General features: G+C 36.2%; 1 protein-coding gene across 1 annotated transcript in view; it reads left to right on the top strand.

The window, feature by feature from the left end:
- Positions 1-24925, top strand: part of ADAM7 (ADAM metallopeptidase domain 7) — a 66898-nt gene that overhangs the window by 1590 nt on the left and 40383 nt on the right. Inside the window, exons 2-7 of the mRNA XM_031949194.1 lie at positions 2080-2170; positions 5227-5330; positions 14447-14523; positions 17420-17498; positions 22010-22086; positions 23379-23546. Of these exons, the coding sequence (XP_031805054.1) occupies positions 2080-2170; positions 5227-5330; positions 14447-14523; positions 17420-17498; positions 22010-22086; positions 23379-23546 (596 nt within the window). The remainder of the gene's footprint in view (positions 1-2079; positions 2171-5226; positions 5331-14446; positions 14524-17419; positions 17499-22009; positions 22087-23378; positions 23547-24925) is intronic.

Below are 24925 nucleotides of genomic sequence, written 5' to 3'. Positions count from 1 at the left end.
ATGAACATCTGAGGCAGGATTTGAATTCAGAACTTCTGAATTTGAAGCTACTGATCTTGCTCCTGTGTCATGTTACTTTCTTGGCTACTTCATAGTTGAAAGCGAGGCTGGTGACTTTGCACAGCTTTCCCTCACTTAAATCTAATTTATTTATAATTCATGACATATCTTTCCTGATGTCATGGTCCTCTTCAAGAAGGAAGATCAAGAAACAACCTGTGAGATATACTTACTGAGGACCAAACTGGATAGTTTCAGTTAGGTGATGCAACTGCTTCTTCCCTTCCTCCCTTCCTTCCTCTTTCCCTCCTTCCCTCCCTCTCTCCTTTCCTCCCTTCCTCCATTCCTTTCTTTCTTCCTCCCTCCTTCCCTCTTCCTTCCTTCTCTTCCTCTTTCCTTCCCTTCCTTCCTTCCTTCTTTCCTTCCTTCCTTCCTTCCTTCTTTCCTTCCTTCCTTCCTTTCCCTTCCTCCGTCCTTCCCCTCCTCCCTTCCTCCCTTTCTTTTTCAGTCATTATGAATATTAAAATGCTTATGGATGTGAGATACTATCACTTCCTGCCTTAATCTATATATTACCTCAAACATCATTACTCACAGCATTTTAAATGTTGAATACACTAGAGACTGAGATGACTCGGAGGAGAAAATAAATAAATAAATGAAAGTTGTTGGAGGCTACTTCAGGTAAGAAGGGAGTGTCTAACTTTTTCTTGGATGACTACCATGTTTGAATTAAAGCAATCAGGGAAATGAAATTTAGAGTGTGCTTCTGCCATGCCCATGAGAAGACTCCAACAATTTCTACAGCAGAGATGGTCACCCTGGTTTTGAAAGTAGACCTGGGAGCCATGTCTTCTTGCTATGGAAATGCAGATGTTGTTGGGGTCCAGTGCTTCCAGATGGTCATGGAATCACAGATTTTAAGCTGTAATGCAACTTAGAGGAAAAAAGCCCTAATCCTCCAATTTGACAGGTGAAGCCCATGGAACTTCCGTGATTTGTTCTAAGACATATATTTAATACATGTCAGAATCTGGAACCTCTGATCCCTGATCTCCCATTTCCCTTATTTCTTTCCCACTACTCTTGATGGGTGCACAAATCCAAATGACCTGCTTTGTCTCCCAGGAAACTTAAAAAAAAAGTTTTGTCTTTCACAACCAGGACACTACATAATAAAGGCATGCAGCATTTGTTCTATGGAAGTTCCAAAAATCCAGATTCATGGGTCTTTCTAATCCAAGGGTTACTTTAGATTAAAAAAAAAAACTTAGAAAATCTTTGAAATTTAGAGTTGGAGGACTCATATACACAGAGAGCTGTTTCTCTCACTCTTTTTTTTTTTTAAACTTTTTACTGCTGTTTCAAACTTCTCTTGCCTGGCATTCAAGACCCTAAGTAATACGGGACTGCATTAGATTTCTAGCGTGGTAGAAAGGCTGGATGGTACTTAATCTAACCCATTTGTTTTATAGATAAGGTAATTGTATAGAAGAATAACAAAGAGACTTGTCCAAGACTACCCAGAGCTGAGGACTGATCCCAGCTTCTGACAACAGATGCACTCTTTACTAGGGAACCTCGGCAGCTATTGCCTTCATGTAGTCTACACTCTAGTCAAAATGAACTATTCTCTGTCCTTTGAACCCAAACAGTTCTTCCTTGCCTCCATACATTTGCTTAGACTCTTCCTTTCTCCTCTTTACTAGCTGAAATCACCAGCTTTAAAGCCTGGCTCAACTTGTGCCAACTCCATGAAGCTTTCCAAGCCACTGAATGAGAACTCAAAGCTTCATCTTTGGGCTTCCTATAGCACTTTCCATACCTTTTTCATGATTTATGATTTTTGCATATATATGACAAAATAATCAAGCATTAAGGATTTCTCTTATGCTGTTCTGTGCTTGTACTGAATCCTGGGAATTTAATACAGAAAGGTGCCAGGTCTTATCGGAACTTTTTGTCTCTCTAGCTCTTATCTCTCTAGTTATCCCGCACCACACTTTGCCTGTAACAGGTGCTCAATAAATGTTTTTATGTTGATAACAGTTGCTCAGTAAATGTTTTTGTGTTGAATAGACCCAGTTCAGCCTCCCACACATTGCAGAAGTCCCTACTGGAGGCAGTGAGCTGACATACCACACAGTTCCTGAAGAGTTTGACTCTTCAGGTCAAGAAAAAAGAAAATACACTCCTTTTAATTTGGAAATTATCAAAGATCTGAAAAAGGCTTGCACTCACCCTGCTTGGGTGTGATTTCTAAATAGGATAGAGCTCTGATCACTGAATTTTCCATACTTCCATTGATTGGATCATGGCTAGAAAAACTGGAAACATGGCTAGTTGCTGTTCTTTAACAAACTGATGTCCTGAGCCTGGGACAAATGTAATTCTTGACATGTCAGAGTCTGGGACCCGAGAAATGGAAGTAATCCATGTGGAACATTCAAATTCCTCTTGTGATTTGTACCATGAAGATAATATTTTCAAAGGGCCAAAATGCATTCATAGCATAAGGACACATTCTAGTATAGTCTTGTCCACTGGCTATGTCACTTTCAACAAGTTGCTTTGTCTGTATGGATCCTAATTTTCTCATCTATAATATGAAAGAATTGGGCAAGATCGCTACTAATCTCTGTTGTAGAGCTTTTTGAATTTGTGATAAAAATAATATTGTGATTTAGGTTGACAACCAAATCTTCCCAATAAGCTTCTCTTCTCTTCTTCTACTAAATAATTTAATTTGATAAGTATTTGTGAGGGATACAAAGTTCAAGAGAAAGTGTTTCTGGGTAATTAATCATTTCATTAATGATGGGAGCAATAATCTATAAAATGAATCAGTGACACTCTCAAATGTCAAAGACCCCTCAGGGAACCCACTCCACATTTTATATGCCCTTGGAAGAGTAGGTGTTGTTGAGGATGGAAATCAACCCTGATTGATTAACAATTAGTAAGAAGAATGAATATTATAGTGAGAAACTGACCTATTCTAATGAGGAGCTGAGGGTTATGACTGCTCACTCAATCTTGTACAAAGGGACTTATTTCTAACCCAGTCTATTTCACTTTGAGCAATCTAGGCAGAAAGGGGGTTCGCTTCTGCTCAGACCTTGCTTAATGGAACACTCAAGAATGGAATTCACCTTAGATTAAATTCTTTGAAGGTTTTGTAGTTGAATGGTTCAACAACTGCCACCAAAGATGGATTTGAGCAACCAGGATTCCTTCAGACACTGAACAACATCCAGCACTCTGAAAAACCCTGGTCCTAATTCAAGAATTGGTCATTAATATAAGAGAGAAGTAATAATTTCTCTCACCTATATTAAATATCTGCTCCATGTCATATATTTTACCAATTATATTGGATACCAAGAGAAAACAAAAATAATCCATGTCCTCGAGGTCCTTCCATTCTACTGGTGGAGAAGTATGTATATTATAAGTTTAATATAAGAGTGTTTAAATTTTATAATAATACATATATGATATAAACATAATGATAATATATAATTTATAAATAAATATATTGTATACATTTTTATATATGATAAATATTATAATAAATAATAAATGTAAGATATACATTAACTAAATGCAAAGTAATTTCAAGAGGTATTTAGTACCAACAATTGTATGAGGGTGGGCCAGGAACCAGGAAAGTAAAAATGTCATTATTTGAAACACTGGCTTTGACTTTTCATTTCATGAAAAACAAATTTTCATTCAATTGTTTTCAACAATTTTCAGAAATTGTTATTTCTGTTTATGTTGTTGTAGTCAAAATCAATGTAGTTTTCTTGGCTCTGCTTTGCCTCCATTCATTTTCCATGGTTCACTGAATTCATTGCATTCACAATTTTCTTTTACAGCACAGTAATATTTCATAAGGGCAATAGGTGGCACAATGGACAGAGTTCTGGACTTGGAGTCAAGAAGATATGAGTTCAAATCCAGTCTTATATACTTATCCCCTGTGAATAATTGCAGTTTTGGAGAGCAATATGGAATTATTCAAGCAAATTAATCAATATACCCATACTCAAACTAGAGATTCCACCATTGTGCATATACTCCAAGAAGAAAATTTATAATATGAAGTTTAAAAGGATTTGAGAGACATTATTTCTAGATTATCTATTCATTGTATTAATAAGGCAGGAGAGTATTAATAAAAGGAGTGTCATTTGGACTTCTCTCTTAGAGTCAATCCTGGCAGCTACACATAGTTTATATACCCTTCAAAACGTGCCATTGATATTATTTTGTGCTTGGTGGATTTTTTTTTTTAACTGAGACAATTGGTATCAAGTGACTTACCCAGAGTCACACAGATAGGAAGTGTTAAATGCCTCAGGCCAGATTTGAACTCAGGTCCTCCTGACTTCAGGATTGATGCTGCTTGATGGATTTTAAAAAATGCAATTAATTATGATAATTACTTTTTTTTTTTTTAACATTGTAGCATTTTTGTTCCCCTGATAAAATACAACTTGGTAATAAATAAATGTACTCACAACATGTTAGAAATAAAAAGAGATAATTTATTCTAAACAGCTCAGAATTGATGTGGTAATAGGGGAGAGAAAGTTATGTTATTATATATGAGAACCAATATTCAAATCCAGATCTACTGATTTCAGATTTTACTCAATCTCTATGTTTATATTTGTTGGGGTCAGAGAGGTCAAAAACTTGCGCAGAATCACATAGTATTTCTTTGAGGATATGGTTTAATTCCATTCTTCCTGACTCCCAGACTAGCTCTTATTCCACTAAACATGCTTCCTTTTAGCCAATCTGAGAGCAGAGAGAATCTGTGGGAGCTGATGGGATCACCAAGTGAAATAGTGTAATGGCAAAAGAGAAAGATCTTGGGGAGGGGGTACCTAGGATTGGTGAGCATAATCTGAATAGATATCCAGCAAAGGAGAAAAAGGATAGGTGGGAGGAATATCAGGAGAGAGCAGTGTCATGAAAATCTAGATAGAAAAGTATCAAGAAAGGTGTAATTAATAATAATATCAAAGGAGGAAAATAATTGAGAAAAGGCCTGAATATATTATTTTCAGTTTTTACTATTTTCCTTAAAGTTTCCTGTATTCTCACAAATAAACCCAGGGATACAACAAACCCCTAATTCTATTTATCCTTTTTCTTCTGGGAGGATGGACATAGTGGATATTAAATATTTTCTTTCCTTCTTTTCTCTTCTAGCAACTGAGGACCTCAGGAAAAAGGCCTATGAAATGGTTTATCCTCAAAAGCTCCCAGTGCTTCATAAAAGAGATACTGAGAAAAATCAAAAGCATGGCCCACAGGTATGACTTCTCTTTAGTCAATCATGAACAATTATTGAGTATCTAATGTGTATCATGTGCTAAAGATACAAAAAAATACGACACATTTTATGAACACAATTACAAAACACCATGCACACATATAAAGTCAGGTCTAATAAATTGGAAAACTATCAAGTATTCATGAGTAGATCAATTAATCTACGTATTCAAGGCCATACCAATCAAACTCTCAAGAAATAATTTTAGAGATCTTAAAAAATAATAATGATAAGGTTCATCTGGAAGAATAAAAAGTAAAGAACTTCAAGGGAATTAAAGGAAAAAAAGCAAATGAAGGTAACCTAGCTGTATAATAAAAATATATTATAATACAGCAGTCATAAAAAGCATTTGGTACTGGCTAAGAAATAGAGTAGTGGATCAGTGGAATACATTGGATTAACGGGACAAAATAGTTAATGACTATACTAATCTAGTGTTTGACAAACTCAAACACCCAAGTTTATGAGGTAATAACTGACTAGTTGACAAAAACTGGTGGGAAAGTTGGTAATTAGTATGGCAGAAACTAGGCTGGAGTTTGGGAATTTATCAAATACTAGATTGTTATAGGCTTTGATTATTGTGTCATGTGTATCAAATCTCTTCCCCTGATCCACCACTCTATTTCTTAGCCAGTACTAAATGGTTTTGATGACTTCTGCTTTATAATATAGTTTTAGGTTTGGTACTGTAAGCTACGATCCTTTGCAATTTTTTCATTAGTTCTCCTGATATTCTTGAGCATTTGTTCTTCCAAATGAATTTTGTTATTATTTTTTTTTCTAGTTCTATAAAACAATGTTTTGGCAGTTTGATTGGTAACTGAAGAAGTTTGATTTGGCACTAAACAAATAGAACAATTTAGGCAGAATTGTCATTTTTATTATATTAGCTTGGACCAGTCATGAAAAATTGATATTTTCCAATTGTTTAGATCTGACTTTATTTGTGTGAGAAGTAATTGTGTCCATATAGTTTTTATGTCTGCCTCAGCAAGTAGACCCCCAAATATTTTATTTTGTCTACAGTAATTTTAAATGGTATTTCTCTTTCTATTTCTTGCAAGGCTTTGTCAGTAATATATAGAAATGTTGATAATTTGTGGGGCATTATTTTATGTCCTGCAGCTTTGCTAAAGCTATGAATTGTATTAAGTAGATTTTCCAAATTCTAAAGGATGATTTTCTAGGATTTTTGAAGTATATCATTATATAATCTGCAAAGAATGATAGTTTTATTTCCTCATTGCCTATTCTAATTGCTTTAATTTATTTTTCTTTTCTTATTGCTAAACCCAACATTTCTAGTACAATGTTGAATAATAGTGGTGATAATGGGCATGCTTGTTTCACTCCTGATCTTTTTTGGGAATGAATCCAGCTTCTCTTGATTACACATAATTCTTGCTATAGGTTTTAGATATATACTGCTTATTATTTTAAGGAAAGTTCCCTTTATCTCTATGCTCTCTAGTGTTTTTAGAATGGGTTCTGTATTTTGTCAAGAGCTTTTTCTTCATCTATTGAAATTACCAAAAGATTTCTGTTGGTTTTCTTATTGATATGGTCAATTATGGTAATAGTTTTCCTGATATTGAATCAGTCAATATTTATACCTGGTATAAATAACTTGGTATAAATTATTGGTATAAATAAAGTGGTTGGCATTTATACCAATAATATCAGTGTATTATTCTGTTGATAAATTGCTGTAATTTTTTCTAATATTTTATTTAAAATTCTTTCATCAATATTCATTTGGGAAGATTAGTCCATAATATTCTTTCTCTTTTTTGGCTCTTCCTGATTTAGATATCAGTGCCATATTTGTGACATAGAAGGTATCCTGTCAAATTCCTTCTTTATCTATTTTCCAAATAGTTTACAAAATATTGGATCAGTGGCTTTGGTTTCTTCAAGGATTATATCATCTTGTGACTTTTCATTAAACAAGCTCACTGACTTTCTTTAAGTCTTCAGGTCACTTCAATTTACAAGTTTTAAATCTTCCACCTAAGTCTTATTTGCTTTCATAATAATAATTGTAACACATTTATATCAGGACTGAAATAGGATTTCCCCTTGAAGGTTCCTTTACATTTCCTTGATGCATCAATTACTAAACCAAATTAAGAAATAATTAACTGATATAATTTCTTATCCTCATTTTATTCTTTCATATATGCAATTACACTCATATTGAAGAAGTTCAACACAATTTAGATGATGTAAAATAAGATATCAATAAAATTTATCTTTAAAATATTATTACAGACTTTTTAAAAGACCTTTTCCAAATCTGTTAGTATTCATTTTCTCATTTGGAAAGTATTTGTCTAGACTAGTAGATCATAAGTGTTTCTTTTTTATTTGTTTATTTTTAAGGTTTTTTTTTTCACTGACTATCATCTTGTTTTATCTTTAATTTTTGGAAGTAGCATAGGGATGAATCAATATTCTACTATTCTTTTTCAGTTTTTTAATGTTCTGGAGAAGTTTTGGCAGATAAATATATTTGTTTTCTATAATTCCATAATTTTGTGATTGATTATAATTAACTCATTTTTTCTGACTTTTCAATGGTTAAATGGGAAAATGCTTTAGAATAATTTATCTTTCTTCTTTTATATTTAAAATTCTTCCAATTATTGCACACATGGATAAAGGTATCTGAGTGAGCCCATCTTTCTTAAGCTTAATGGAAGCATCTTGAGGACAATTACACCAGCAGTTAAAATAATAGGGATGATATGTACTCCATCTGGTTCTTTCATGGATTTGAATTTTTTTCTGCTAAGTCTCTATATTTAGAAGCTTTTTTATTCCACAGGCTTTGTAGGGTGTGATCATTTGGTATAGCAACATGAGTTAAAAGCATTATATTAAATTTTAATGTTCAATATTATTCCTGAGTGATTGCAGGCAGCAGCTTTGTCTGTGTCTGGCCTCAGTATAGTTTATATATTGTATTTTCAAGGATATTTTGAAGTGTTTATGTATAAACATGGATTTGTCTTGGGTTCTGAAAGAAAACTTCACTTGACATTTAATTCTGGTCATCAGGTTGTGCCTTGGTAGGTATTTATAATTGGTAGAAGCTAAATTTGTGCCAAGAATTATGGCAGGTTGTTGTCCTTTGTGCTCGAAGAGGATTGAAATAGTATTACTGTGTTGGCCGGGTCAATGTACAGTATGTCTGACTTGGGCTGATCAGACTAATATGAACTTGCAAGGCTTTACCATAGGTCAAGCACAAATAATCAGTATGAACATTTGGGATAGAGACCTCTCTAAATTTACATATCTCCCATTTTTTTTGAGAGACTCTGCTTTGGTCATAGAGCATAGAGACTCCTTTAATACAGATGCAGGCATCTGAGTGGCCCTGTGCCAGTGTCTCCCATGTTTTACAGTGGAAGCAAAAGTTTATCAGAGAGATCTTGAGAATATTTTTGTTTCTCTTCTTCTGACTTGTGTGAATTCTCCCTAAAATAGTCTTTGGAACAATGTTAGCCAATCAGAATTATCCTTTCTACAGTAGAGTTTGAATACTTAGCAGCTCAGCTAAGAGAAAGCCCTCATTGTCTGGTACTTTGTCTTGTTGAGTGATGCTCAGAATCTTCCTAAGACAATACAAATAAATGGCAGTGATCGGTTTCCTAGCACTGCTCAAGTTTCAGAGGCTTACAACAACATAAGCTCTCATTTAGGTAATCAGTCTATTACCTCTTCTTCCCCACACTTTCCTTTATTGAGCTAGCCCTGGCAATGTGTGTATAAATCTCATCATCTATGTCTACATCCTTGGATAGTATTCTGCCAAGGTAAGTAAGCTTATCACCCAGCAATCAAAATGTCCCCATTTGCTATGATTGATGGTTCCACATATGGGATGATGTGGTACTGGCTGGTGGAGAACCTCTGGGTTTCTTGATGTTGATGTCAGAACAAATTCAGCATGAGCAGCAGAGAATTAATTCATACAGTATTGCATCTCAGCCTCAGAGGCATTGAATGCACAACCATCTGAAAACAATAAGTTGTAAACCAATTCTCCTCCTTTTGTCTAGGCTTGCAGTTTTTTTCAAATTAAATAATTTACCCACATTGTAGTAAATGACCTTAATGTTATTTTTTCATCCTCATTGATGGTGTCCAACAACATCACTAAAATATCATGCTAAAAATATAGGAGCAAGTGCACAATCTTGCTCTATTCTATTGGTGACTGGGAATGCATGAGAGCAATCATTCATTATTCAGAACCTAAGCAAGAATGGCATCATGGGCAATCCAGTTTTGCCATGATCTCTCATAAGCCTTCACAACCGACAGCATCAAAGGCCTTGGTCAGATCAGTGAACACTGTGTACAGATCTCTTTTCTGTTCTTGGCATTTCTGCTAGAATTGTTGGGCAACAAACATATATTAACCATCCTTCAGCCCTTCCCGAAACTACATCGGTTCTCATGTAGATGACCATCTTCAAAGTGACAGACCATTCTATTAGGACTTGGGAAAATTTTGCTGTCAATGACTGAAACAAACCACTCTGTGATTGTCACGGGACAATTTATTTCCTTTTCCTTCATATGGATGGACAATAGAAACAGCCTTGAGCTGCTGGAGAAATAATCTCCTCCTGTCATGAACTCACAAGATCTCAGTCAGTTTTTGTATAAGCCTTGTAAATCTCAGCTGAATAGAATCATCACCAGGCGCTTTGCTATATGAAAGGAGCTTAATACATTCAAAACCTTTTCTTCAGTAGGAAGTTCAGCTAGAGAGAAATTAACTTCAATCTGACATATGTAGATGATGACTTCAGAATTGGTTGATGATGATCTGTTAAGGATATTCTGGAAATATTTAGTCCACCTCTCCAGGATGATGTCCTTTTTAATAAATGTGACTCCATCAGCACTGAGTAGCTGAGATGCACCATAGGTCTTTAATCCATAAATAGCCTTTAGGGGATGATGAAAATGCTTTGGATTGCTCTATCAACATAAAACTCACTGAGGCAAGAACCCTGCATTTCTCTAAGCTTTACTTACACTTTACCTTTCATAGAGTTTAGCACTGCTTTCTAAGAGATAGATGACCTGTTCTCCTGGTAAACCGTGGAGTTTTCATTTAATATTTCTGAATTTCCTCATTTTGATCCAACCAATTCTGAAGTTTGTTAGTGTTCTGAATGAGATATAAATAGAAAATAAAGGTAGTCCCTGATTTCAAGAAGCTCCCACTTTAATTGTAAGACAATACATAAAGGAGGGTTCTGCAAGGAAAAAGTCTCAAATCCTAAGGGACTTTTGTAGAAGAGATGATAAGGACATGAAAACCTTGGCAGGTCAGCTGAACCTACTGAGGCTATGGAGGGCAAAGCAGCAAGCTAGATTTTAAGACTATAATCTTATGGAAGCATTCTAGTTGGTCACTCCCAGGTCAGCCAACTCATGTGAGTAAATATGTCCATTCCTCTAGAAAGAGGTCCTAAAGTGGTACAGCTCATCAGCATTGTAAACTGTGGGATTGAATTGTAGTTTCAGAATCATTTCTACTGGAAAAAGCGTTTGGGGGAGGGAATGGTGGTGTTGAATCAAAAGGGAGGAATGATAGAGGAACATTGACATACAAATTGGATGTAAGAGTCACCTGGACCTCCAGTTCTTTATGATGATGTCTGAGTGGCCTGGGAGTGAGGAGAAAGAAAATGCAACAACTTTAAGCTTTGTTTTATTTTCTTGTTTGTTTGTTTGGTTTGGTTTTCTCAATAGTATATTATTTCTCCAAATACTTCTAAAGATAGTTTTCAAAATTCATTTTTATGTTTTATGTTTTTATGTTTTCCAAGTTTCTCTCCCTTCCTCACTTCCCTCCCCTCTCCCCATGATAGCAAGTGATCTGATATAGGTTAAAGAAAACACGTATTATCCTTTTAAGCATATTTCCATATTTATTATGTTGTGAAAAAAATAATACCCAAAATAGGGGTACATGATATGTTAGAGTGCCCTGTTCTTAGCTTATCTTGAGCAAACAGAGCTCAAGGCTGGCAAGACTTTCTGGAACTGATGGTGAGTGAAGTGAGCAGAACCAGGAGAACATTAAACACAGTTTCAGTAAGATTATGGGATGATCAACTAGGAAAGACTTAGCTTTTCCCAGCAATAGCTGGGATCCAAGATAAATCCAATAGACTTATGGTAGAAAATGGTATCTACATCCAGAGAAAGAACTATGGAGTCTTAATGTGGATCTAAACATAGTATTTTCACTTTTTTGGTTGTTTTTTCTTTCTCATGACTCTCTCCCCCCACCTTTTGGGTATTTTTTTTTTGGTAAACCAATGGTTGAAGTGTCCTCATTGGACCAACAAAAGAAAGCAGCACATTGACAATACTTCATAACATTAGTAACTGTGTAGAAACAGTTTTCCCTATGTATGCCCTGGGCACACACATCCTCTGCATGGCTGTGCTTCACTCTTGGCCACATGTACATCAAATGTGCACCCCACTGTGAGCAGGATGGCAAGTTCAGTATAGATCAGCAGCGTGTGGTGCAAGTCTCCAGCTGAAATGGAATCATGGACAGAGTTTGGACAGACAGGCTTCTCCAAATAAGAAATAACAGTTCCCATGTCTTCTTACCTACTCAGACTACAAATGGGATAGTAGACTGAGTTGTGGGTGCCACAGTTTAAGAAAGATACTGACATAGAAGAAAGACTCTCTTGGACATCTAGGTGGCTGGGTGGATAGAACACCAGCCCTAAAATCAGGAGGACCTGGGTTCAAATCTGATCTCAGAAACACTTCCTAGGTTGTGATCCTGGGCAAGTCATTTAACTCCAATTGGCTTAACCAAAGAAAAAAGAAAAAAAAACAAGAAAAAGGAAAAGAAATTCTCTAGATAGATAATCTAGAATGGAGTACCCATCATGGTGAGATGCCTAAATTCCATGATACATCATATTATCTGAAGAAGATAAGTTGTTTTTTTTTCCCCTGGAGAAGATTTTAGGTTGACATGAAAGTTGTTTTGAAGGATATGAAAAAGGATTTCCCTTTCTCTGCTTGATTTCAGGACATAGACCAGAACATTGAGGAGACACTGTGAAGTGGAAGAATTGGTCCTGATGTTGGGGAGGATGACACAATAATTAGAGCTGTTCAAAGATAGAATGTGCTGTCTGGGGATGTGAAGGCTTCTATCTCCATTAATGTCTTTGAGTAGAGACTAGACCAGAGCTTCTTAAACTTTTCCCACTCATGACCCTATTTCACTCGAGAAATTTTTACATAACTCCATCTCCAATCTGAGCAAGGTGCTTCTGGCAGTTTTTATGCATGTGAAGTATAAAAAACATAAGTTTTGTGTTCAGAACTAAGGCTGGAGTGAAGTTGCACAGAATGCAACATGGACGAGTGCTGCCAAAAGCACCTTGGATTCATCACACATTTGATTTAGAATTAATTTTATTCTTGCCAAATTTTTCATGACCCTCAAATTTAATCACACAACCCCATATGAAATCATGACCTAGCAGATATGTAATAGTGGGGATTCCTCTGTGTGTGAGTTTGACTCAGCTGATAAAATCCTTTCCAAATTTCTAATTTTATCATTCTCTAAGAGCACCCAGCCACATCTTCTCTATGTGTGCTAGTTCCTTCATTGATATTCCCTAGACATATCCTTTGCTGTGACTTATATATTTTTATCAGAAAGAGTATCCCAGGTTTATGGTATATTAGGGAAAAGGGGGAATTTGTCTTTTTCTCGCTATGCCATTTTATTAAGCCTCTTAAACAATGCCTATTTTCTAGGAAAATAAATGTATTAAAAGGACTTTATTGATTTTTTCATAAAAACATTCTATCTTCAGACTCTGGGCACTTTTATGGCTGTCCCAAATTCTTCCAGTGATCTCCATCTCGGGACTTGCCTGGCTTGCTTCAGGTTCCAGCTAAAATCCCATCTTCTCCAGGGAAACTTTCCTAATCCACTCAATGCTGGTGCTTTCCCTCTGTTGAGTATTTCCATTTTATCCTATGTGTGGCTTTCTTATACATATTAGATTTTATGTTGTGTGCCCCTCATAAGGATGACTGAGCTCTTTGAAAGCTGTAACTCTTTTGTTTTTCTTTATATCTTTGGAACTTAGCACAATGCCTGTTATACTGCAGAGCATAATAAATGATAACTAATCAAAATTGGACTTAAGAGTGATGAATTAGACAGAATTCAGATGAAGGAATTGAAACTGAGAGAGGTTAAGTGACATGTTGAAGATCACAAAGTCTTTCTGACTCCATGTTACTATAGTTTTATTCACTATGCTCTGAAGCTGCCACAGACTTAGACCTTTTAAAAGTCCTTTGTACCCATTGATCATCTATTATAAATGCAGAAACTGAGGCCCAGATTAATTGATTTGTCCAAGATCACACACCACACAGGTAATAAAGAGCAAAGCCAGGATTTGAAATCTAGAACTTTTAACCCAAATCCCATACTTTCTCCTGTTTCACCAAACTCCCAGTAAAGTCATGTTTGGGCATTATGAATTCTGTGCTTGTGAAAGAAAATGGTTACTGCAGTCTATCTTTTATTTTAACAAGTTGTCTGGGGAAGAGGCAGAGAGGTGAGAGATCGCTCAAGCATTTGTCATGTAAGAGCCTCTGACATATAGATTGTACCTTGAGCTTGGGATAGCTGAGACTACCAACTGTTTCTTTCCTTACCATCAATGTCTCACATATGTTCCTTGGAATCCTCATATGTTCTATAACGTTTTCTTTCTCATTCAGATGAATTATTTTTGTTTTCTTTTTTATTATAGTTAAATTAGAAAACTTCACTGTTTTTTCTCTCTATAATACTTAACTCAATTTATTCATTTCCTAAACCGTGAGTTAGCATTTGGTATCAACCTGTGTTTAGTTGTGGAAGAGAAAGAAAGAAACAGAGAAAATTGAATTAATCTCAATAAACATTGATTAAGTGCTTATTATATGTAAGTTACAATGGTTCACATTGTCCCAATTATCTTGAACTAATTGGAATATATGTTTTTCTTCCAGGAAAAATATGATTCAGAAGTTCTCTATGAGATGATTCTTCATGGTACACAAATGGTACTTCACTTGAAAAAGACCGAGTGAGTTGCAGAGTATTTAAAATTATAAAGAAACTTACATGGAATTATCCAAATTTTGTTTAAACTGTCTCTGGTAAATAAAAAAAAAACCCAAATTTTCCTTTCTATTAAGGAAATTTTCTTTGCGATTGATTCATAGATTTGTAGACTCTCACAGTACCAAGAGACCTTAGAAATTATCTAGGCTGACCAATTTCTGGCCCATCTTATGCTTTTTAATCAGCCCTACTTGAAAATTGAGCAGTTGCAGGGGAGTTGGGTACCCAATAGATCCTATAGCAGCCAATTCTGTTTCTAGAGTACTCTAATTAATAGGAAGATTTTCCTGAAATCAAGTATAAATTCCCATCTTTTTAATTTCCATTTCTCTCCCACAATGCACAATTGCTTTTACTTCTTCCTTCTAAGGCCAATTAGTCAATCAAGGAGTTGTGATCACATTAAAAGATTAATAATTTTAAGATCTCTAACCCTATTATTGATCCAGGGCTGGAAGGGGCCTAAGAGGCCACTGAGTCCCAATGAACCCATGGAAGGTGCAGAGGACTTCAGTCTAGTCAAGGTCACACAGCTAAGCTAGGATTTAAAACTAGAATTCCTTGACTTCAAGTGCAGTACTCTATCACCCATGTCACAAGCTCCTTTAAAGTACCTATTGTGTGGCACTGAAAATACAAAGACAGAAATATTGTTTCTTGCCCTCAAGCAGCTTATATTAATTCAATTGGAAGACATGAGATATATATATATATATATATAATATGTACAAATAAATAGAATTTTTACAATGTCATGGAGAGGGAACACTAGCTTCTAAGTGAATCTGGAAGGATGTCACATAGGAAGAGACTCTAGAAATAAGCTCTGAAGGGATCTAAGGATTCTGAAGGGTTGAGAGAAAGATGTTCCAGCCATTGGGGAAAACCTGTACAAAGATAGAAGGAGGAGAGAATAAATGTCAGAAATTATGAATAGACCAGTTTGACTAAAATCTAAAAGGAATGGCTGGAGTTAACGTGTGATGTGCTTAGGAAGAGACCACTACCAGAATAGGAAGAGTTTGGGATGCCAAAAAAAAAGAAGTTTGGTTTTGATTGTAAAAGCAATAGGGAGCCATTGAAGCTTTTTGACCAGAGAAGTGACATCACTTCAGTGGCTATGTAGAGAATATCTCTGAAAGGGAAGAGGTTATGAGAAGGAGAGAATCAAGTGGCTTACATCACACATTCTAGAAGACACATAGATGAGAATAAGGCAACACCTTACAAAGAAAGTACACGAGATGTGGAGAACAAAGTTCTAGGTCAGGGTCAGAGTTAAAAGAGAAAAGGTGGCTACTCACTGGTAGAGCCTGGAGTATTTTGCAGGGGAGGTATTTGTGTTGGGCTATAAATAACAGGCAGGCATTTAATAGCAAAAGGAGAAGGGAGGATATTGTCAAAAGTAGGATTAAATAGTATCAAAAATAATATCCGAGATCTAGATCTGGATCATTGTATCTAAACTCATCATTTTAAAGGAGAAGAAATTGAGACTCAGGGAGTTAATTTGCAAGTATCAAAGACAGGGTTTGAAACCATTTTCCTGACCCCAAGTCTAAGAATGGAAACATGACAGTGGAATTTATATTTCCATGCCAAAACATAGCCTAGTTTGACTACAGTCTAGGGGAAGAAAGAGAGAGTGAATGTAAAAGTGAGCAGGAGAGCGAGAGTGAGAGATAGATAGATAGACAGAGTCAGAGACAGACAGACAGACAGAGTCAGAGACAGAGCCAGAGAGAAGGAGATAGAAAGAGCAAGAGAGTCAGAGAGAGAGAGTAAGAAAGAGAGAGATAAAGTCAGAAAGAGAAAAAGAGAGAGAGAAATTGGTGAGGGAAGGAAAGAGGGAAGAGAGAGAGAGGAAGGAGAGAAAGAAATGGAGGGAGGGAAAGAGGAAGAGTTGGGGGAGAAAAGAATAGAGTAGCACAAAAAGAAAGTGTGTCCACAAGGTGAACTCATCCTCTTAATAATGCTCTTGACAAATAGTGAACACTTGCATAGGGTCCACTTTTTTTTCAGACACTATGCTAAGTACTTTACAAATATCTTATCTGATCTTCACAACCCTGCAAGGTGTCATTATAGTTCCCATTGTACAGATGAGAAAACTGGTGCTGAGAGGAGGTAAGTGGCTTGGCCAAGGTTACACAGTACTAAGTCTCTGAGTTTGGATGAGCTCATTCCTTGTTACCTTCAGGCTCCCCGGATACTTATAAACTTTCCCTCCATAATCCTGCCCTCCCTCGGATTTCCCCCTCTTGTAACAGACATCAGCATCTCCCCATGCATATATACATCCTCGAAAACGTGTCATTTTTGTCTCTATCTCAGATCCCATTTGCAAGCTCTTACTATGTCCTGTCAGTGTTTCCCCCTCCACATCCCTTTCATTTTCCACCCTCCACTTTCCCATTCCCATGATCACTGATCCAACATGAGCTCTTGAAAGAGAGTCTGTTGATTGAATTACTCCAATTGTCTCCCAATAGCAGCAGGTTTCCTCCCTAATTCTGCTGAAATGGACCGTTCCCCAGATACTTACATCGCCCCTTCACATGTTACATATTGGACCTTTCCATTGGATCATATTCAGAAATTATTATCCCCATTTTAAAGGTTAGTTGAGGTTCCAGGATGATATTATTTACTATAACAACAAATGATCAGCTGCTCAGCCAATCAGTTATATTTTCATTTCTTCAGATGAGTCTTAAAACATTATGTGAGGTTCAGCATCCTCCCTGAGAAGAAAAAGAACTTCACAAAGTAAAGAGAACAGTTGGGGGAACTGTCCCATGAAAGCCTTTCTTATTGGTCTTAAAAGAAAAAGTAACTATTTTTTTATTCCTTTCCAGGGACCTTGTAGCCCCAAACTACAGCGAAACACATTATTCCCAAATTGGGGAGGAGATCACCACAAAACCTCAGCTCAAGGTAGGAGACACATTGTGGGGGCGGTGGGTATTATAATGGACATGATAAATTTGGATTGCATCATTGGATGTCCTTTAAGACATAATATGGGTGAAATTCAACAAAGGTAGACCGAGGCGATTTATTCTAAGCAATATGATAATTTATTAAGGAGGTACAAATCTATTAATAAAGCAGATTGATGACTGCCTCAGTTTTAAGACCAAGAATTGCAGTTGCAACTTCTTTTCATAAATATAGAACAAAAAAAGCAAAATAGGGTAGGTGAGGAAATAATGCAAGTTAGGGTTGATAGCATCATGGGGATGAGGGCATCATATCTGGTTACTTTAAAGGATGGGACTTACATTCACTTGTGGGACCAAGACCACCCATCTCATTCTTACCAGAATGTTTTATGGATTTGGGGAACTCAGTTGTATTCTGAGGTTATTCAAGGATAAAGGTCTCACTGCTGCTGGGAATGAAATAAGGTCACCTTTAATTAGAGAAAAATAAACAAAGATGGCACCAATTCAACTTGCATGCTCTCCAGGATAACATACACATGTCTTGGAATTTTAAGGACATGAAATTACAGGGGATAACGAGTGTCCTTGGAATAGGTGATTTGTAGGTACAGCTAAGATACCAATTCCATCAGAATTACAGTGTTTTATGAGAATATTGACCTTCTGAACTTAGTTCAGAGTTTTTTTTTAATTAAAAATCATCAGAAGAGAGAGTAAACCTTGGAATCTAACTATGAAAGAGGAAGACAGACTTTTTGAACTAATGAGCTTCATCACTGAGAGACAAACAAAAAGAGTTGGGATTTTAGGTAAAGTGAGTGAGATTTCAGAATTGAATCAATTTCAAAAATGGAACCACATGTAAAATACAGAATCAATATTTAGTTTTCTCATGTAAGAAAATTATTCTAATAAATTTTTCATTTTTGCATCAGAAAAGGAGAGACAATAATAACTGCATTGCTTATTTAATTTAATCATCAAAAATTTGTTAATTGCCTAACAGGGGCTACTGTGCTAAAGGCCTGGGATAAAAACAGGATTTTCTATTCTCTTGAGTAACAGATTCTTTGTAATATTCAAAGTTTTGAAAAATATGCATTTATTAATTCTAGAATGTTAGTCTAGCAAATAGTCTTCAACTGGTTCTTCTGTGAAATCATTAGTCCCTGAAGTCAGACTCTTTCCCCAGAAGAAATGCTTTATGTAGAATGTCCCCATCCTATACAACCAAACTCCACTGCTGGTCCTCATCTCTAAAAGAAGGGTTTTGAGTGGATGCTCTGGGGAGACAGCCCTGGCATAGGGAAAAGAACACTCACTGTGGAATCATAGGAGCCAAGTTCAATTCCTCTGCCTCTGATGCTGATTACCTTTGTGACCTTGAGCAAATTTGTTTAATTTTTCTTGTCCTCAATTTCCTTTTCTATACTTTGTTGTCCCTTCTCTAACCTTGAATCTATGGACATACTATTACTTGCATTAAAATCCCACCTCTGACTTTTATTTCCTGTATGATCTTGGCCAGTCATTTAATTTTACTGGAACTCATTTTGCTCATCTGTAAAACAGAGGGATTGGACAAGATGAATTTTAAAAGTCTCTTCCATAAGAAATCTATAATTCTATGAAATTGCCATTCCAAACAGGAAAGTAATTAAGAATCTAAGACACATTTATGTTATGTATAGGAAAACCAGGTATTCATTCCTACTTGTTTATTGAGCACATTTGAGTTGAAATGTGGCCAAGAAAAAACTTCATGTGGTTAGGACTTGAGATGAATCTTGCAAAAACAAAGGATTTAAAATTGTATGAAGAGCCTCAGGCTATGGGCAGAGTATTTAACTTGGTTTGTTTGCTTTTCTGGTTCTCATGTATTCATGGTTTTCCATGATACAGCCAACTGGATTCTGAGAATAAAAAATTTAAAAACAGCATAATTTCTTCCTGTCTTTTTCTGTCCATCCATAAGTCATTCTCCATGTCTGTCTCTCCCTGTTTCCTCTCTTGATTCCCTGATATCAGTCTTCCAGAGTTAGGATGGCTATATATCCTCCTTGAAGTTCTAGGGATAGGGTATCTCTTCTCTAATACTATGGAATCCATCCAGTTGCCATTCCTATGTATTCTTTCTGACTATTAACTTTCTCATTCTACTTAACTATTCAATATCATTTTTTGAGGCAATCAGAGTTAAGTAATTTGCTCAGCTAGTAAGTTTCTGAAGTTGGATTTGAACTCTGGTCCTTCTGATTACCTGATTGGGTTACAACTGAACCACCTAGCCGACCATCAATTAAGTTTTACAAACATATTTACTTCAAACATATAGCAAGCAATAAAATGCAAACATTTTCCCTAAATCACTGGAAGAAAAGTGTGTGTATGTGTGTGTGTGTGTGTGTATGTGTGTGTGTGTGTGTGTGTGTGTATGTGTGTGTGTGTTGGGGAGCTATTCTTCACAATAGCATTAAATGGCTTGACAGATTGAGCTTAGCCTTGCTTACAATTTTGATGTAGCATTGGTTCTGCCAAATTTGAATTCAAATGTGACATTGCTGCTGGATGAGCCTTTAAGCAGATTACAACAAGGATGTTTCCCCAAAATTGACTCTGGTGAAGTGGGGATTCTATAGGACAAATATCTCCTCTTTGAGTTTATGTGGTAAGTTACTGTTGCTGAATAAATCTGCTACAATATAAAAAATATGGAAGTAACAAACATGTTTTATTACCCTATGCAGAGGTTCAGAATTAAAAAAAAATCAACTGAACAAAAACCAGGCTTCTAACAGGTTTTTTTAAATGAACAAAAAACAAAGAGAAAAAAGTGAGTGAGAGAGAGAAAAAGAGAGATTTGAATATAAAAATCTAGCATAGAAATTCATAAATCTCATATATCCCCTAAAAAACCTAGTTAAATAGACTATAAGGAAATTAAGATAAGCTACAGATTAAACTACATTTAAAAGGTTCACTGTGGGCTGACTGAAAGAGAAATGTACAAGTTAAAAAAAATCAAAAGGCTCCAAGTCAGGATAATTCTTTCACCAAAAAAAGTGAGAATAAATCACCTTGGGAAGCTAAATTTCCCTTTGACTTTTTATCTGAAGAATGTCAACAAAAATAACAAAACGACAAACACACAAAGGAAAACTTCCCTTAATATTACCAATCCAGGAATCAGATTTTAGCTCAGTGGAGTTAATATTAACTAGCAACAGGCTTCAGTTAGCCAATATATTTCAGGAACTGAATAAAAGAAAATGAAAAAAAAAGCCCCCTTAAAGAACTGGAGTTCAATGTTGATTGGACTCTATATTCTTCACTTAGAAATCACATAGGTGCCTCACACTGGCTCACTCTCATGATTTCTAAAAGCTCAACAGATCAATAGCCATCTCTAATAACCTAAAATCTGGCAGAACAAACCCAGAGAGTCAGAGAGCAGCCATCCTCACTCCCAGGCCACACATCAGCCTCATATTAGGAAGGCCCAGCCCTCTTCCCTTATTTCATTGACTCTTTTGACTCACCAGAACCAGGTGGTGGAAAAAGTCAAACTGACAGGAATGAGACCTAAGTAGATTGGGGCCATGGAACTCCAGTTCTGGCCCAGAGCCAATCAAAGAGGTTTTGTTTCATTATATAATCAGCAAAATGGAACCAAAGATGGATTGCTTGTGTCTTCATCATTCACTTGGGGATCTCACCAGCTGAACCTCTCTCTATATGTTCTTAAAGATTGGGCTCCTGGCCAGGTCCCATAATTTATACACACAAACACACATACATACATCATTGTAGGTTTATTTACTTAAATCTCTTTGTATATATGAATAAATTGATATGTAGGTAGGCATATGCTTATATGTATATATATATGTACATATGCATATATATGTGTGTATACAAGTACATATGTATGAACATGAAGTTATAGATATTGAAATTGGTAGCTATTTAATTTACATATATGTATAAACACACACATATATACACCTAAATACACACACATATCAGCTAGATGATATATAGATCAGCATAGAACTCTGAATTTGAATCAGGAAAGCCTGAGTATAAATCCTGATTAAGAAATTTATTAGATGTCTGACTCTGGAATATCCACTTACATTTCTCAGATTCAGAGTTTGGTTTTTTTAATCCATGGAAAGAGAACAATAATATTAATCACCTCCTGGGGTAGTTGAGAGGATCAAATGAGGTAAAAAGCAAAGCTACTATATAAAGGATTATTATCATATTTCTCCATATATCTCTCTTTTTCTCTCCCTCCCTTATTTTTCCCCTCATCTCTGCCTCTGTCTCTCTCTTTGTATCTCTCTGTTTATCTGTTTTTCTGTCTGTCTCTCTGTCTCTGTGTATTTCTGTCTTTCTGTGTCTCTCCCTTTTTATCTCTGCCTGTCTTTCCCTTTTTTTCTATCTGTCTATAATTTCCTCTTTCCCCTTTCCCTCCCTCTCTCTCATTTCCTATAGGATCATTGTTATTACCAAGGGCACGTCCTTCATGAAAAGGACTCTGCTGTTAGCCTCAGTATCTGTGATGGTTTAAGGTAAGAACCAGAACTTCAATACTCCAACCACTGACTAAGCTTAACTGACAACAAATGGTGAGTCTTTGTGACTTCTAATGGACCCGAGTGTGTTCAAGATCTAATTAGAATAGGCCAGCTTGAATCGTGGGGGTGGGATAGTTTTGGACTCTTTTGTGATTCATGAGAAATATGGATATTTCAGGGAAAATGAATCAATAAACTGACATGGCATTCCTTGGCAGTACACCAGCACTGGAGAAATGATTCATGGGCCTCCTTTATTCCCCAATCTGTGAAATTTAAAGGTTGATTCTGGAGAGATAATGAGGATGGCCTGGCTTTGTCGAAGTTGGAAAACAAAATTCATGGGGAAAAACTGCAGCAAGAGGCCGTAGATAATCAGAGCTAGAGGGGATATGAATGTTTTATAAGGAAACCTAAATCCAGTAAAGGGGAGTGATTCATTTAAAAAACCATGATGAGAAGAAGATTGGCTTCTGGCTCCCAGTCCAGTGCTCCTTCCAGCATATATATTATTATCACCCCCTTATTAGAAGGCACACTGAATTCCACTATCAAAAGTCTTCTGGAGCCCAAACTCACTTACGAATTTAAGGTCTCATCATATAGTCCTTAGATACCAGTAGGTACTATTGTGATTTTGAGAGGAAAGAAGGAATGGCAAGAAAGGACTGGGATATGATGAAAAGATTCTGCCATCTACTCCCTGTTTGACCTTCAGCAACTTTGAACTTGAGCTTCTTCATTTGTAAAATGACAGAGTCAGATTACATGATCTGCCAGAGAAATTCTTTCTAGTTCTAAATGTCTGCTCCTAAGAGCCACAACAGGAAGTTAGGGCTGGGCATTTAGGATTTCCTTTTCTTCCTGCATCCTGGGTCCAGAGAAAAGACAGAATTAGGAATGGCAGCCAGACTTCTGCCTATGAGCCTTCAGAAAGAGCTTACCCAGCATCTCAGCTTACCTGGGAATTAGGGATTTTTGAGATAAACATATTTCTAGGAAGGGAAGTGAATGGAACAACAGTTCTCAGTCAGGAAGACCTGAATTCAAATCTGGTCTCATATACTTACTAGTCATATGACCCTAGGCAAGTCACTTTGAAAAAAAAAATGAATGTTTCCCATATCTTCCCCATTCTCCAACTGTATAAGGAATAAATAGTTCCTCTCCATGTTATTACGTATCACTGTTTTTGAGTTGAAGCACTTAAAGCTCCAGGAATGGAATATGGTCCTCTCTCCACAATCCCTGGGCAGATAGATGGTCTGCATTTTCATGCTCCACAGGGGATACATCAGGAAGCATGACCAAAGGTATCTCATCGAACCTCTAGAGCACAGTGATCAGGGAGAGCATGCCATCTTCAAATATGAGCACAAAATCCAAGACATAAGCAACGGGAGCTGTGTGGTGTATAACTTTTCCAAGAGAGAGGCCATCACCCAGGGCTCCAGGTCTAGCCTCAGTTTGGAAGTGAGTAAACTTTTAATGTTTTTACTTGTTTGTTTTGTTCATGTATAGCACACACTGTAGTGCCTGGCACATATTAAATACTAAATAACTGCTTATTTTTTTCAACTTTCATGGTGGAAAAAATACTTTGTTTTATAAATTAATCCGGAGAAATAGGGGGGAATAGAAAAGAGGCAGACAAATAGACAGAGACAGAGAGAAGAAGAGAGAGACAGAGATAGAGAAATAGAGACAAAGACACACAGAGAGAAAAACAGAAAGAGACAGAGACAGACAGAGAGGCAGACACAGAGACAGAGACAGAAAGACCAAGATATACACACAAAGAAAAACAAGAGATATAAAGAGAAAAGTGAAACAGGAAAAGAGAAATAAAAAGAGGTGGGGAGAGAGAAGGGAGATGAAAAAAAAGAGACAGATAAGGGATAAAAAGAGAGAGAAGAGAGTGAGAATTAGATAAAGAGAAAAAATGAAAAAGAATACAGATGAGTAAGACCAACAGATGAAAAAGTTAATAGAAAAAGTGGAAAATGGAAAACAAATGAGGAAAGAAAAAAAGAAAGATAGATGAGAGATTAAGAATATGAATAGACCTTTTCCAGATGATGAAATTAAAGCCATAGATAATCATATGAAAAAAATGCTCTAAAGCACTACTGATTAGAGGAATGCAAATTTAAAACAATTCAAGTACCACCTGACATCTCTCTTATTGGCTAAGATGACAGAATAAAGTAATGATAAGTGTTGGAAGGAATGGAGGAAACTGGGGCACTAATGCATCATTGGAGTTGTGAAATTCTGGTGAGCAATTTGAAACTATGCCCAAAAGGCTATCAAACTGGGCACCCTTTAACCCAGTTGTGCCATTACTGGGTCTGTATCCCAGGGTATACAGAGAAAAGTACCCACATGTGCAAAAATATTTATAGTAGCTCTGTGCTAGCAACTAATTAGAAAACGAGTAGATTCCCATCAATTGGGGAATGACTGAATAAGTTGTGGTATATGAAAATAATGGAGTATTATTGTTCTATAAAATGATCAATAACCTGATTTTGGAAAGGCCTGGAAAGATTTGCATGAACTGGCACCAAGTGAAAGAAGCAGAACCATGAATATATTGTACACAGTAATAGCAAGATGTACAATGATCAACTATGAAAGATTTGATTCTTCTCAATGCTTCAGTGATCCAAGGCAGTCCCAATACACTTCGAATAGAAAATGCCATCATACTGACAGGAAATGATAATGATGAATGTTTGACGGGAGGTGGGAAAACTGGGACACCAATGTATTAGCGGTAGAGTTGGAACTGATAAAACCAATCCGGAGAGTAATTTGGAACTATACCCAA

Source organism: Sarcophilus harrisii, chromosome 2 (genome assembly GCF_902635505.1).
Source record: "Sarcophilus harrisii chromosome 2, mSarHar1.11, whole genome shotgun sequence".
Taxonomy (NCBI): domain Eukaryota; kingdom Metazoa; phylum Chordata; class Mammalia; order Dasyuromorphia; family Dasyuridae; genus Sarcophilus; species Sarcophilus harrisii.
This window is presented reverse-complemented; position numbering and strand designations above follow the sequence as displayed.